Raw genomic sequence first — 15,705 nt, 5'->3', positions numbered from 1 at the left:
ACAAGACACCTTCGTGTTATGGAAAATGCCTATAATAACAATTACTAGGAAAAGAAAGTATTTCAGTCCTAACTTCATTGGACTCATTTTGAGAAATCACATTTCAGTAATGATGCCTTGACTGGAAGTAAGACACATATACACATAAAAATATCCAATTGCTGAGGCACCTGGGTGGCTTGGTTGAGCATGTCTGACTTCAGCTCAGGTCATGATCTCACAGTTCATGTGTTCGTGAGTTTAAGCCCCACATCAGGCTCGCTGCTGTCAGCCTGTCAGCACAGAGCTTGCTTTGGATCATCTGTCCCCCTCTTTCTACCTTCCCCCCGCTTATGCTCTTCCCAGAACAAACAAATACATATTTTTTAAATCTAGTTGCTTAAACAAAAAGGATTTGTTGGCTCACCTGAGTCCAGAATCATATTTGGTTTAGGCACAGTTGGATTAGGCTTCCTGTTGCGGTTCTCAGCTCTGCCTTCCACATGTTGACCTAAACCTAAAGCTGGATTCCCTCACGCTGGCTACCCACCACACCATCCAGTTAGGGTGAAAGCTGCTCGTGATCGTCAAAATAAGATTCTAAGTTCACTCTGGTCAAATGGATCACTAGCTCACCCCTGAGATTACATATAGAGACTGGTTTAAACCAGTTAAGGGCCACACCGGGAGGTAGGAATGGGATTAGTAATACCCAAAATGTATGACCACTATACACTGAGAGGTTAAATGGATACTACAGAGGCAACCAAAAATGTCCCCTCTACTCAATGGTCCAATCCAGCAAAAAATGACCCAGAAAGGAGCATTTGCACTTTGTTGTAAATGTATTTGCTTTATTAAAAAGCAAGATCCTTTGTAATGTATTTTCATGATCACTTTTGGCATAAATGCTCGAATTTAGATTAATTTGCTTTTAGGAAATCAGGGTTTAATTGCAGCCATCATTCAGAAACTAAGTTGTGAATTGGGGTTGCCTTTTCCTGCAAAGTATTATCTTACAGTCTTGAGCTATTCAGGAGCTGAAAAGAGCATTTTCTAAGTGAAGTCTGTTTTTTGTTAAGTTTCCTTTTTTTTTTTTTTTTTGGAGATAATTTCTCAAGGTCTTTGGTGATATTATACAGGAAATGTCACTCGTCATCAAAAACTTAATCCCAATGTCCAAATAATAAGACTGGAGCCAGAAGCACAGGCTGGAGCAGAGATAGAGAAGTCAGTGGATATGGAATGGGGATTGGGACCAGTCAAGAATACATACAGCAAGATCCCGGAATCAAGGGTGTTCCAAATTTTCCATATTGTTTTAGCATCTCTAGGTTCTTGTTCAAAACAATTCAGCAGTGCTATACATTATTGAGAATTTATGCATTTACTACCATTTTTTGGTTACAATGTCCAATTATGAAGTGAGTTCTTCATTCTACAGGTTTTACTTATTGATTAACAATAAGATACCACACATGCTGTTATTTTGAAATCAGCAGTACTGCCAAGAACAAAGAACCAATGGGAAGAGAAGCCATTTGTGCTCCATTGTTTCTGAATTTGGAAAATAAGTTCTGAGACCAAACATCATGTGCTCCATTTGAGGGATCTAGTGTGAAGACTGTTGTCACAAATTAGTAGGACTACCTGGTATTCAGAATTTTGAAAAATCACTGCATTGCACAATAGTAATAATAAACTGACCAACAGCACAGCTGTATGGAAAATAAACACAGAAGAGCAAGAGCATAAGCAACAATGAATCACAGAAACTGAGAGTTGCAGTGCTGCATATTGCAGAGGTTCAGAGTTTCCAAAAACTCTTATATGAGTGATGAGGTACAGATGCGTAAGTCATGCATGCAGAGAGGAGTTCATTTATATTGCGAAGCCTGCACTGTATCCACATGTAGCTGAATAAACTGAACTGAACAGAGACTATTGAATTTCCAAGGTTTCTTTCTATATTTCTGGATTGTTTTAACTATAAACACCAAAGACATACATTGGTGGACAATGTGAGGGCAGGGGTTGTTTGGGTATTGTTTTTTTGAAGATGGGAAAATATATTAGACACAATGGCAGCTGTTATTTTTATTCATCCTTATTACATAAAATAAGTAAAAGGTGATAATGTTAAAATTATGATGAGGTATTTATTTCATTCACTTTCATTATTTAGTAACTGATGTATCTGTATCACTGTGTTTGCAAAATATTAGTTAGAAAATTGAAAATCTAATTGTGTGTTCTCTTGTTTTGGCCTGTTTTCGATACAAGTTCCAACAGCAAATAAATTTACCTTCTTGGGGCGAAAATGCTAGTTTAAAGATTTTAATTAATTTCTTCTGAGGTAACCAGTCTGTAAGTTTCTAAACTTTTCTAAACCTTTTATCCAAATATTAGTGGAAGAAATACCATCTACCTTTGTAAAGATAAAGTTATGATCTACTTATTTTAGAAAACTAATAACACAAAGCTCAACTCAACTATAACCAGATTGGCATATTTAAACTTTTGATCTCAGAAATCAGAATATTTCAAAAATAAAATAAGGAACTCTGTCATTTGGGGTCAAATTTGGGAGGAAATAGCTAAAATCACAGCTTGATAACTAGCACCAATGATTAATTGCTTTTTCAACATGTGGATTATCTTGGTGCCAAAAATTATGGAACAATTGCCTAACAAATTGGAGAGTCCCTGATGTCAGTACTCATATTTTCTTTGGATTATACTAAGCAATTATGCTAACCTTACTAATGACTGAGTAAAATGGTATTGTGCCTTGGGGCACATTTTGATGAACTACAGTTGTACTTCTCATAACCTAAGAGGCATATGCATAAAGAAGTATATTGTTCAGAATAGGGCTCTGTGACCTTTATGTTAGATTATAGAGAATTATAAATATCTATCACATAACTATGAATATGTTTATCATTAATAGTCATAACTTTAAATTATTTACCTTCCTGAAAAATTAGCTGATAAAAGCTCATCTCCAAATAAATGTTTGATTTAAATAGCTCCGTTTTTGTTCCTAGAATTTACTACCCCATACCACATCCTCATATTCAGTTCAATTTGTTATTTGTACTAAATTTATTTGCATTTATTATTTGTACTGTATTTATGATATCAGATAAATCCTTTAAAACATGCATGTATTTAGCTTTAATCCTTTCCTTCAACTTCTATGTAATCCATCTATCGTTTCTTGCATGTGTTTCCAGTATACTTGAGGCTATTATCTTAATATCCTGGGCTTAAATAAAGTAACACAAATTAGGATAAATAAGAAATTTAATTTATGATCTGACATTATGAGGACACAATCATGGTTGAATAATTATAACTATCTGAAATGTTCTATAACGTCAGAAAAGTTGATCTGTCACCAATGTGAGAATTACAAATCAACACCACTTTTCAGAGGAGATTATTTTTAAACATTCTAAATGGTCTTAATATTTAGGTAAAATACTACATCACTTAAAACTAAGGAACTATTAACTATTGAAATAGTAATTTATTTAGACAGACAACAACACAATGAACTTCTAGCTATCCCCAGATCTAAAGCTATATTAAATATGAGAATTGGGAGCACAAATGATAATACCATATAACATTACATTTCAATCAAGATTTTGAATTTCAAATTTTAATAAAGTGACAACTGTTCTTTCATTCAAATTTTAAATATAATAAAATTAGTTTTTCCTAAAAACAAAGGGAAATTTTACATTCTGCCTTATGGGTTAAATGCTGCTATATATCAAAATCCAAATTTCACACTGTGGCCTAAGGGCTGATGGATTCCTGTTTTGCTTTCATTCCATTCTCTCCCTCCCCCTCCTCAAAAGGATCCAGCAACACTGTCCTCTGGGTCCTTAAGCTCATCCAGTTCTTCAACACTCACCACACACCACACTCCTCCCCACCCCTGTCCCCAAGCCCTCAAACTGGTGTTTCTCAGGCCTGGAACACTTCCTTGCAGGCACTCAGGCCTTGCTTGTTAGTCTCCTCAGCCTTCAAGTCTCTGTCCAAATTCTGCCTCCTCAGAGAGGCCTTGCCATCTCATCTTAAGATAACACCTCTCTCCTTCCCTCCTTCCACCCCAGTTTCACTCTATTTCTTTCACAGACTGTACCACAATCTGAAATTATCTTGGTCATTGATTTATTAACTTTTTCACTGCCTCTCTCCGCTGACTAGAATATAAGCTCCAACAGCCTGGGGACTTGGTCTAACTAACTTCTGTATCCCCAGCACCTTGAACAATGGCACATGGCAGGTACTTGGTGAATATTTGTTCAGTGAAGAAACAAATGCAATGGACATTTCAACTTTTTAAGAAACATTAACAATATGTGTTTTTACAATGACAAGATTAAATGGGTTCACGTCTTTGTATGGGAAATTGACTTTTGTTACACTGTGCAATCACTATAAAATAAATCTCTTTTCTCAAATTTCTTTTTCTCAAATTTTAATAGATTTAAAACAAGAGTGGAAAAAAATTGTTTTTCAATCAAGGGTCACCATTATGGAAATATGGAAAGGGCCACACATTAGCAAAAAAGCACCAGCCATTTTCAAAAACAAGCATAAAGGAAAGGAGCTCTTTTCAAACAAGCTGACCTAAAATAAACCAGAGAGAAGTCAAATAAATAAAGCAACTAAATAAAGTATACAGGTATACAAGATGTTTCACTGATTTTGATATATAACCTGTGTACAAATCATTTACAATTATAGAATATATAATATAGCAAATGACAGAAATCAGTTACTAAGTTTTTTAAAAATTATTTCTTGGGGCACCTGGGTGGCTCAGTAGGTTAAGTGACCAATTCTTTTTTTTTTTTTTCCAGGTTTTAAAACTTTTTATTTGCATACTAAAAAAAATTGTGCATTCCAATAATTAAAATCATTTGAACAAAAAAATGGCACTCTGATTAAACTGCATTTTACAGCCTGTAGGACACCTTGAACCAGCTTGGTTTTTAGATTTCTCTGGTCCTCCCACCCAGCTTCTTCCTTCACCAACATACAAGTTCTTTTCCTTTGCTGCCAGTCAGACAAGCAGATGGGAGAGGTAGGCGCCTTTGTTTGTCAGTAGTTCTCAATGTGGCAAGGGGCAGCACAGTCATTTAAACTTGATCCAACCTCCCTGCATCTTACAGAGTTAAACAGCTAAAAGAAGTAAAATAAGAAGGCAATGCTTGTGGAGTGTGCAGTGCATACTGGTGGCGCGTGCCTCATTACGATTTGCCTGCTTGCTTTTCCTGTTCAATCGTTTCTTTTGAAGGCAGTGGATTTTTCTCTTGCGTTTCTGTCTTCTTCAGTTTCGACTTATCAAATTTCTCAATCTCAGCCAAATCAGGTTTGTCAGTCATAGTTGCAAAGGAGGTGCACAAGCAAGCGAGGTCCGATCTGTGCAGTGGCCTCCGCCTAGTGCCCAAGTGACCAATTCTTGATTTCAGCTCAGGTCATGATCTCATGGTTCCTGAGATCGAGTCTTGCCTCAGGCTCTTCACTGAGAGGAAGGATTAGGATTCTCTCTCTCTCTGCCTCTCCCCCCCACACACTCTTGTACTCCCTCAAAATAAATAATTTTTTAAACATTTTTAAATAAATAAAAGTTGTTTGTTATTAGTTCCCATATTGTATACATCATGGCATTAGTAGGCCATGAAGCTCTTAATTAAATGATCATCCCCAGGTTACAGAAATCAGGAGTAATACCTTGAATGGAAACTGCCTCATCCATAAGCAAAGGGTTTTCTTTGTACTATTCTACAAATGCAGCTTCTATAAATGGATATTTGTTAAGAAACTTTTCATTCCACCTAAACTAAAACTTTCTGTAATCACTTTATTTCCTTTCCAAATATCCTATAAAAATAAGAATCATGCCCCAAATTTCTAAGCATCTCTTCCTTGCTTAAGGGAATTTTCCATTGCTCCCTGTATTATTTATTGCTGCAAAACAAATTACCCCAAAACTTAGTGGCTTAAAACAATATACTTTTATTATTTCACAGGTTTCATGGGTCAGGAGTTTGGGTCCTCTCCTTCAGGGTCTCTCGTAAGGCTTCAATCAAGGTGTTGGCCAGGGATAAGGTTCCATCTAAAAGCTCAACTGGGGCATGATTGACTTCCAAACTTAAACAATAGGTCTCAGTTCCTCATTGGCTGTTGGCTAGATGTCATGTTCAGTTCTTTGCCATGTAGGGCCCTCCTAAATGACAGTTTGTTCTATCAAAGAGCGCAAGTTACTTGCTCTAACTAAAGTTACTTGGAAACTCCAGTGGAGACTTTTTAAAATGTGCTTCATAGCACTATTCTTCCAAGAGTGCCTTTTTTTTTTTTTTTTTGGCCCAAGAGTGCCTTTTAAAATGATTCTCAAGACTTCACAACATTTCTTTTGCAAATACAAATTTACCAACATCTGTCAAAGTGTAAATCTTAGAGTACTTTACACTAAACGTGTCACTGAAGACAAGTATTTCTTGTGGTCTGCCAAATTACTGCCACATTGGAAAATACACAGATTATTGTTTAACACTGTGTGCCACTAGACAGGGATTATATCTCACATATTTTCTCTCTTTTTAAGTTTATTTATTTTGAGAGAGTGCACACACTCATGGGGGAAGGGCAAAGAGAGGGAGAATCCCAGGTAGGCTCCTCACTGTCAACGCAGAGCCCAACAGATCTGGAACTCACAAACCAGGAGATCGTGACTTGAGTGGAAATCAAGAGTCAGACACTTAACCAACTCAGCCACCCAGGCATCCCTGTAGCTTTTTATTCTTTAGGTACCCCTCCTCCTCAAACTCTCCCATATCTGAATCTAAATTGTTAATTTATGAATCACTGAATTATCATTTCTCCTCAGAACAAATCTCATCTCTGATGACTCTGACATCTTAACCAGCTTTGCTTCTCTCTCCCATCCAAACTACTTGGCCTAGTTATTGACTTGCTATTTCTCACTTCCCTACCTTCTCCCACACTGCCATTTATGACCTCATGGTTTCAATGATTAGTTCTATGCTGGAAACTATTAAACCTCACTTCACACTTAACATGCATGTATAAACCAAACTCATTGAGTTCCCCTCAAATTACTTGCTACCTCTCCTCTTTCTCCATTATCATTCCTTTATCCTAGCTAATACCCAGGAATTATTTTCAACTTCTTCCTCCCTTTATCCTATAAATCTCTGTTAAATCATGTTTCAAGATGCCTCCTAAATTTGTTCATTCCTTGCCACTTCCTTTGCCTTCAACCTAATCCAGGCCGAAACTGCCTCACAACTGGACTTTAGCAACAATGTCCTGAACGGGATAAGGGTTCATCTGTCCATATCCCCCTATCTTTTCTTCTAGGTCAATGAGATATAAGAAAAGGGGTTAGGGTTAGGGTTAGAGTTAGAGTTAGGGTTAGGGTTAGGGTTAGGGTTAGGGTTAGGGTTAGGGTTAGGGTTAGGGTGAAATCAGGAGCCCAAGGGTAAAGCCCCTCTCTGTCACCTCAGAGGTGACCTGTAGCATATTTCTTTCCTCCCTCTAGGCCTGGGAGTCTCCTTATCTGCAACATGACAAGTTGGACAGTACACATGGGCACTAAGTTGCCTTGCAACTCTAACAGTCTTCTACTCTGATGCTTCTTTGCTCAAGGAACAGCAATAACATCTTTCCACTTTTCCCCACACCTACACCACCCATACCCCTACCCCCATCCCACCAATATCACAAGTGTTACTGTTTTCCGGCTTGCACTGTTTCTTACATCCAGACTGCTCAATTTACCATATCCCTAATGACTGCCAGTCTATCCACTGTAAATGTCAGTTCCTTGTTCTATTCTTCCCCTTCACTTATAAATTATTCATTTTACAAACATTTATAGAGTGACTGCTAATGTACAAGGCACTTTTTGCCAAGTCCTGGAAATAGTGAAGTTAAAGACATAATCCTTGCCCTCAAAGAATTTACCAGCTTATTGGATACAATTAATAGGTAACAAATATATACCAACATGTTAAATGCTATGTTAAAGAATTTAATATATCCTGGGGGGCGGGGGGGGGGCGGAAAAGAGAAACACTTAACAAGATTGAGTACATAGGAAAGCTTCAGAAAGGATGTGCTAATTCCAAGCTGGGTCCTTGGAACTCAAAAGGGAAAATAAGAATTAAGGAGGAAATAAAGTGTGCCCTATTGCTACTTTGAAAAGCTATGAGACGAAGGGAAATTTCTTTTAAAACAGGGCATATTGGGCCAAGTGTCAGAATACTGGAGAAGAGAGGGCAAGAAGCAAGCAGCGAAGCTGGTCATGATGAACGAAGTAGAATGTCACCCTAAAGACTTTTTTTTTTCTTTTCCTGAAGAAAGGGTGGAGTAGGCGCTATACTTTGGTCTGTTGCTGGGAAAAGGTGGTTATTGGGCACTGAAACGTTTAAAGCTGATAGAAGGATCATCTAGTAAGAAGGGGAAATTGTGGCCTGCAAAAAATTGTTCTGGCTACTGTTTGGTTCACTAAACCGCTAACATGACCGATGCCTCACGACCTCACCAAACTAGCTTCATTCAGACCCCATCTAGTCGCCATCAAACTCTGGCCGCCACGTCACAGAGAGGGACCAGTGTCACAGGGACCAGCGCCAGACCTGACGCTTCCAGACACCTCGCGCGAGATTTCCCGGAAGCCATGCCCTAGGAAGAGCGTTGGGTCGCCTGGCAACCGCACCAAGGCTGCGGAGGAACCAGACACTGAGGAAATTTACAAACCTGACTTCCAGACTCAGTTCCTCCCGCAAGGGGAGAGGTGCCTTCAGGGAAGAAGTCTGGGGGCTGAAGAAACCATAAAGCCACGTTTCTCAAACTTGTCTGCCAGTAAGTAAGACCTTCCTGGGTTACTGGTTAAAATGAAGACCCCTGAGCCTTATCTCTAGACATCTAGAGTTTCCAGAAAATCAATCTGAAAGTCTGTATTTTAAACAAATAGACTCAGGCAAGGCTGAGAAACCGCTTTAGAGAAGGGAGACACGGGTGAAGGGGTGGCCGCGGAGTGAGGGAGCGGGATCTGCGCGGGTATGAGTTTGTAAAGGGGGAAAAAAGCCTGAGAGCGGAACCCCGCGATTTTGAGCTTTGGGAAGCCAGTGAGCCTGGAGCTCGCTAAAGGAAAATACACAAACTAAAATCGGAAACATCTACTGCCGGTAGCCTGTGGGAGCCCCAAAGGATAATTTAAGCCAAGGGGTCCACTAAAATGGATTCCCAGAGTGCCTGTAAAGCAGCTCTAAACTGTCTCCCACTGGCAATCCAGACAGAGATATCCTAGCAAGGGGAATCCTGAGATAACAGGTATCTAGTAGGGAAAAATTATGAAAAAGTAGTTTCACAAACTTTAGAAAATAATGAACCTCTTTTAAAAGAAAAGCAAGGACACCCCACAAATGTTGACTTAATTACTTTTGTTATAATGTTCTAAAATGTATCCAAATCCAAACTAGGTTCAATTTAAACACCTGAAGGTTATAATATCTCTAAAACAAACTACAATACCAATAAAGTTTAAATTAATATTACATTAATAAAATGAATGGTGGTGTTTTAATGAAATTAAATCTTCGTGTGGATATGACTGCTACAATGCAGGTTCTTTTAAGTCTCTATTATTGTGTGTTATTCACTTACTGGCATCCCTTTCCATATTCAAGCTCCTGGAATGTTTTCCTATAGCTTGTTGATGAGGTCCATTGCCCTTACCTTGGTTTAATAAATATTTCATTTCTATATCACATTTGCCTCTTTACTGTCCTAGTTATCTGAGAAAATCAAATTTATTTCTATACAAACACCACTTTGTGTACTGGAACCTAGAGCCAAAATCCATTTATAGCATGGTCATTCATGACGATTCAGATGATCCAAATTTTCTCTTTTAGCCCAGGTTAGAAAACAGAGCCTGAAGCAAAAATTCATATAATAACACATTTTGTGGGGGAGGGGGTTGTTAATTTTAGGGAAGTAGTACAGAAGGAAAAAAGGAATGAGAAAGAGATGGAAAAACAAACACAACCCAGTATGTAACCCAAAAGACCAGAGCTGTTTTCAGAGAGACCCTTTGAAATGGCTGTGTCTCCTAAAAGTGCATGGGGGAAAGAAAGAAGGGAAAATAAATAATTGAGACTACTGTCTTCCATGTGTAAAAATTACCCCCACAGGGCATCACCCCCATCATAGTACAGGATTGCTCCTGTATGGCCACCTGTATGTTCCTGCCTCAGCTATGAGAGAAATCCTGGGGTGTACAGCCACTTTAAGATGTGCATTTTCACCGGTTATCAGTGTAAAAGTGATATTTGAAATTTCCAGAAAAGGGTCTAAAATTTTAAAATATGGGTAAAGAAATCATATTTTAAATATTTCAAATATTTCTTAAAATATTGCATTTCTATACACAAGCTCTAGAGAATGTAATTCCTAAAAGAATGTCACTTGCAGTATCAACAAAAATATATAATCCCTAAAAATGACTTTAAAAAACTTATGCATGGCCTTAATTACAAGAAAATTATAAAACTACATTAAAGCAGCACTCCTAAAATAGAGAGGCATACCATAGTGATGGAAAAGAAGTCTCAATATTAGAGATGTGTTGGTGCTTCACAAATGGTTTATAAATTCAGTGCAATTCCTAACAGAATCCTGACAGGATTTTTCATGGAACATAACAAGTTGATTTTAAGTTTGTTTGTTTGTTTGTTTGTTTGTTTGTTTGTTTTGAGACAGAGCACACATGCATGCTGGCACCAGCAGGGGAGGGGCAGAATGGGAGGGGGAGAGAGAGAATCCTAAGCAGGCCCCATGCTGTCAGCACAGAGCCTGATGTGTGGCTCCATCCCATGACCCCATGAGATCATGACCTGAGCCAAAACCAAGAGTCAGACGCTTAACTGACTGAGCCACCCAGGCACCCCAAGAAGTTGATTTTTAAAATGTGTATGAAAGAGTTAAGGACGAAAGGATTCTGGGAACATGGCAGAGTAGGAAGCAACTGTTTCCCCACCTAGACAACAAGTGCACTGGCAGAATCTGTCTGATATAAGTATTTTGGAACCTGGAGTCTACTGAAGGCTAACAACTTCCAGGAGAAGGCTTAGACAATAAACTGAAATAAATTTTGGTCAATTTCAGTTCTACAGCAACTATCCATCCCCTACACACAACCCAGTAGCAGGGTTTCTAGAGTACCTTACATATAGCTTGTAGAAGCCAAAATGGGCAAAAAACATACTAGCCACCAAATATCAAGGATCTGTCCTCTGAGCACTGATTGCTGCTTCTGATCACAGTAATGCAGACAAAATTTACAAAGCAAAGCAAAACTAAATATGTTTACAAGAAAAAAAAAAGGTCTTTCTCTTAAATGTGGATAGGGAAGGGGTTACTAAATAAGCCACAAAAAGCATAAAACATGAGCAAAAAAATGATACATTTGACTACATGAAAAAAATATATAGCTTCTGTTTTTTAGAAGATGCCATTAAACACAAACTAGGAGAAAAAAAAGGAGGAAAAACAAACTAAAGTCAGGGAATGGATATTTGCTACATGTATAATCAACAAAATACTGGTATCTGATAAAAATATAAGTGTATCTAAAAATTACTTATAGGGGTGCCTGGGTGACTCAGTCAGTTAAGCATCAACTCTTGATTTTAGATCAGGTCATGATCTCCTGGTTCATGAGACTGAGCACCCCATCAGGCTCTGCACTGACAGTGAGTAGCCTGCTTGGGAGTCTCTCTCCCTCTCTCTCTGCCCCTCCTCCACTCGCACGTGCACATGCACTCTCTCTGTCTCTCTCTCAAATTAAAAAAAAAAATCTTTTAATAAAAATAAAAATTACTTATAAAAACACAACCCATAAGTCAACATGGGAAAAATATAAGAAACCACAACTAACAGAAAAGGAACTTCATATGGCAATAAACAGGAAAAGACCCTCAATCTCTAGCAATTACAGAATGGCAAATTAAAACATAATGAGATGAGACTATTGATCTGGCTGTTTTCAAATCCCTTTTTTATATATAAAAAGATCTGAGAAAAAAACAAAAGCAATGATATTATCATTTCACACCCATCAGATTGGCAGTAATTTAGACTGCCAATATCAAGTGCTGACACTGATGTTGACTGCATAGTAGAGCAATAGGAACTCTCTTAGCTGCCGGTGGTAAAACTCCTTTGGAGAACAATTTGACAATACATAGTAAAGTTGAAAATGTGCAACCCAGAAATAGCCATCCCTAGTTTTAAACCCTAAAGAAACTCTTGCATATGTGCTAAAGATGACAGGTATACAAGAACCATAAAAGCAACATTGCAAATGAAGAAAAAAACACCACCCAAAGATCTATCATTAGAAGAAATAAATTCCTTACAATAGAATATTCACAGCAATGCAAATATTCCAGAGCTATACACATCAACTTTGATGATTCTAACAAACAAAACATTAAGCAAAAAAAGAAAGTTGGAATCAAAATAATACAATTTATGGGGCACCTGGATGGTTCAGTTGGTTAAGGGTCCAACTTTGGCTCAGGTCATGATTTAATGGTTCATGGATTCGAGCCCTGCATCAGGCTCTGTGCTGACAGCTCAGAGCTTAGAGCCTACTTCAGATTCTGTGTGTGTGTGTGTGTGTGTGTGTGTGTGTGTGTGTCTGCCCTCCCCTGCTCATGCTCTGTGTGTGTGTGTATGTGTGTCTCTCCAAAATAAACATTAAAAAATAATACCATTTATGACTGTAAAAATGTTTTAAAAAGTACTATATATTGTTTAGATATACATACATCTGTAGTAAAAGTATAAAGACATGAATAGAGACATCTAATTCTAAACTCTAAAAATAAGAGAATAGGGAGAAGGAGGGGGGTGGTGTACCTGGGTGGTTAAGCAACTGACTCTTGATTTCAGCTCAGGTCAGGATCTCGAGATTCATGACTCTGAGCCTCACATGCTTGGGATTCTCTCTCTTCCTGTCTCTCTGCCCCTCCCCCTGCTCTCACTCTTTCAAAATAAATAAACTTAAAAAAAAGAATAGGAAGAAAGGCATAAAGGGAATACAAGTGTATTTATAACCTTTTATATTTAAGATTACCTGTAGGTCCATGAGTGTGGGTGTTATTCTTTAAACTTTCATCATGAAATATTTTTAAGGCAATATTAGTAAAAGTTATTTTTACTTAACTAGAAACTTTGTTCAGAATATTATTGTCATGTTTGAAATTTGATCTGTAAACAATAATCTTAAATTTTTGTTAAAAATAATGAATTCATGAAAATTTCAAAAATCTATGAAAATTCAGTGATTTTATTCTACAGATTACATTTTGTATTTTGAAATAAAATGATTCATTCCATATCTTCAAATATTTTATTGTGGGCATTTTATATAATATAGCCTGGGTAGTTATATGTCAATATGTGATAATGCAAACTGAATTTATCTTCTACTGAATTCACTTTCCTCCTAAGCATTGATTTCATGTCCAGAATACTACACAAACTGAGGTGTTTGGCTGGTAAAATTCCAGATTTATTAGAAAAAGAATGCTCAGTTTTAAACTATATTTTAAAAAGACAATAAATTTTACAAAACTGTGGTTATTTATCACAGTTTTGTGATGGTTGGAAAAAAATGGGTTACTTCAAACTTATGGACCACATATGGATCTCTCACATAAATCGATAATTAATTAATTAATTATTTGATAGTATGTTCCCCTTATTTAACAGCCCTAATATATTCCAGGTGAAACAGTGAAGTAAATAGTGTTCACCTTATCTGTAAACAAAACAGTGAAACAATAATGGTGATAGCAAACATTTGTTGACCTATGTACCAGGCACTGTGCAGAATATTCTATACATTTTTATCTCATGTAATCTTCACAATATCCCTAGGAAGTAGGTACTACTATTATCCTAATTTTATAAGAAACAGACGTAACGTAGCCTCCTGGTGCGTATGAGGCTGTGTTCTTACACTGTATAGAAAGAGGAGGCAGAGTAAACCCATCCATAAACATCTCAGCCCAGGCCCTTTTCCTGGTCTGTATTGTGAATGGGGGACACTGGGGGGGGGGGGGGGGGGGGGAAGAAACTGATGCAACATGCCCAAGATTGCCTGACCAGTAAGCAATGGGACCAAATGTGAACCCAGGCAGTCTGGATTGAAAAACACTGCATTGTGTTGCCTCTTTGTGGATTGCAGCTATAACAATTTCAAGGCCAACTCCATTTTCAAGTATTTTGCCCCACTGTCCTATGTGCATACTCAAGGTTTTTTACATCATGTGTTCTGATTTGAGGGTTTAGAAAATATGATCACCATGGGTTCTATGGAAAAAGGAAAAGAAGACCATTCTGGTCTCATTCTCAACTGCCACTAGCTTGAGTAGAGACCAACCTCTGGGCCTTCATGTGAAAACATCAGATGATACTCCTTGACAGGGAAAAAAAATCCTTTAAAAGATGCCCACAGTAACAACTCAATACTAGGGAGAGGAAAATATTAAAAATAGAAATGAATGAACATTGTATATTTAATTAATTTTGGTTTTTTAAGCTGTTTATAAGAAGAATTAAGTCTATAAACTTAGAAAATGCCTTTTAAAATGTCTCTGAAGTAGTTTATCAAATAGTTTTACATGAGAAAATTAAAGAGCAAGTCAAAATAATTTTTCCTAAATTGCCATGTACATAATGCTTTTTTTTTTTTTTTTTTTTTTTATAGAAAGTTGAGCATAAAACAATAGTTAAACCTGCTTCCTGACATGGTATCAGAACAGAGCTACTGCTGAGAGTTTGACTTATAGAGAAATCATGGTTCGACTAACCTTGGATCTAATTGCCAAAAGTAACAATCTTAAACCCCGAAAAGAAGAAACCACTTCACGATACCTGAAGAAAATAACTCATCTAAATTTTTCAGACAAAAATATAGATACAATTGTAAGAATTCTAAATTTCCTATTTTTACATAATTAACAATGTAAAGTTTAGAAATTGGTCTCAGAAAATACCTCCTTATTAACTATATTTTGATCATACTCAACTGTATTTTGATTAGTCAGCTGTATATTGTATTTTTATTTTAATTTCATGCTTATGATATTAAAATTATTAAAACTAAATCTCTACAAAATATATCATTGTGATTGTTAAATCTATGTGCTAAATATATGTATCTATCCCTGAAATACTCTATGTAGCAAACTAGAATTGAAAGTGTTATGTTGGAAAACAATTTCAAAGATAACGCTTTTGTATAATTCCAGCTGCTTGGAATATGAGTTTTTTAACATATCAAGTAGTAAGAATGAACTATATGAATACCATATTTTAAAACTTTAACAGTGAAATCTTTTTCACACATAATTTAACTGATTATATAAATGTAGGTTATACTGCCATTTATATCAGACAAGACTGTTTACTTGGATATATTCTGACACTGTATTTTCTCTGTGTTAAGTTGGCCTTAATGTGGGTAACTTTAAAGGGAGCAATAACTCTTGTAGGCCATTTGTATTGATGTCTAATGCCTACAATAAAATGATAAAGACTACATGAGAGAAATTTTCTCAGAAACATAAGGTACATAAAGGCCGAGATGATGTCTATTTT

The 15,705-nt window shown here is 36.9% G+C and overlaps 2 protein-coding genes and 1 non-coding gene across 5 annotated transcripts in view; 2 read left to right on the top strand and 1 right to left on the bottom strand.

Moving 5' to 3' along the window:
* Positions 1-4,877: 4,877 nt before the first annotated feature.
* On the bottom strand, positions 4,878-5,416 carry LOC122210841 (thymosin beta-4-like). Its single transcript, XM_042923762.1, has one exon. The coding sequence runs from the start codon at positions 5,385-5,387 to the stop codon at positions 5,253-5,255; it is 135 nt and encodes a 44-aa protein (XP_042779696.1). The 5' UTR covers positions 5,388-5,416; the 3' UTR covers positions 4,878-5,252.
* Positions 5,417-8,695: 3,279 nt separating this feature from the next.
* The window catches only part of PPP1R42 (protein phosphatase 1 regulatory subunit 42), a 52,434-nt gene continuing 45,424 nt past the window's right edge, over positions 8,696-15,705 (top strand). For all 3 annotated transcript variants that reach the window (XM_042923756.1, XM_042923755.1, XM_042923757.1), the window contains exons 1-2: positions 8,696-8,892; positions 14,813-15,030. In XM_042923756.1, coding sequence (XP_042779690.1) covers positions 14,902-15,030 — 129 coding nt within the window. In that variant the 5' untranslated portion in view covers positions 8,696-8,892; positions 14,813-14,901. The remainder of the gene's footprint in view (positions 8,893-14,812; positions 15,031-15,705) is intronic.
* Positions 14,030-14,153, top strand: LOC122211320. The gene has a single exon (XR_006198628.1). It is a non-coding gene; the product is annotated as a small nucleolar RNA SNORA51 (small nucleolar RNA).

This window comes from Panthera leo, chromosome F2 (assembly GCF_018350215.1).
Source record: "Panthera leo isolate Ple1 chromosome F2, P.leo_Ple1_pat1.1, whole genome shotgun sequence".
Taxonomy (NCBI): Eukaryota; Metazoa; Chordata; class Mammalia; order Carnivora; family Felidae; genus Panthera; species Panthera leo.
Note: the sequence above shows the minus strand (reverse complement) of the source record. Positions and strands in the feature narration are given on the sequence as shown.

Bases quoted from the DNA above. Each gene is read 5' to 3' on its own strand.
- LOC122210841 (XM_042923762.1), bottom strand. From the start codon at position 5,387: ATGACTGACAAACCTGATTTGGCTGAGATTGAGAAATTTGATAAGTCG.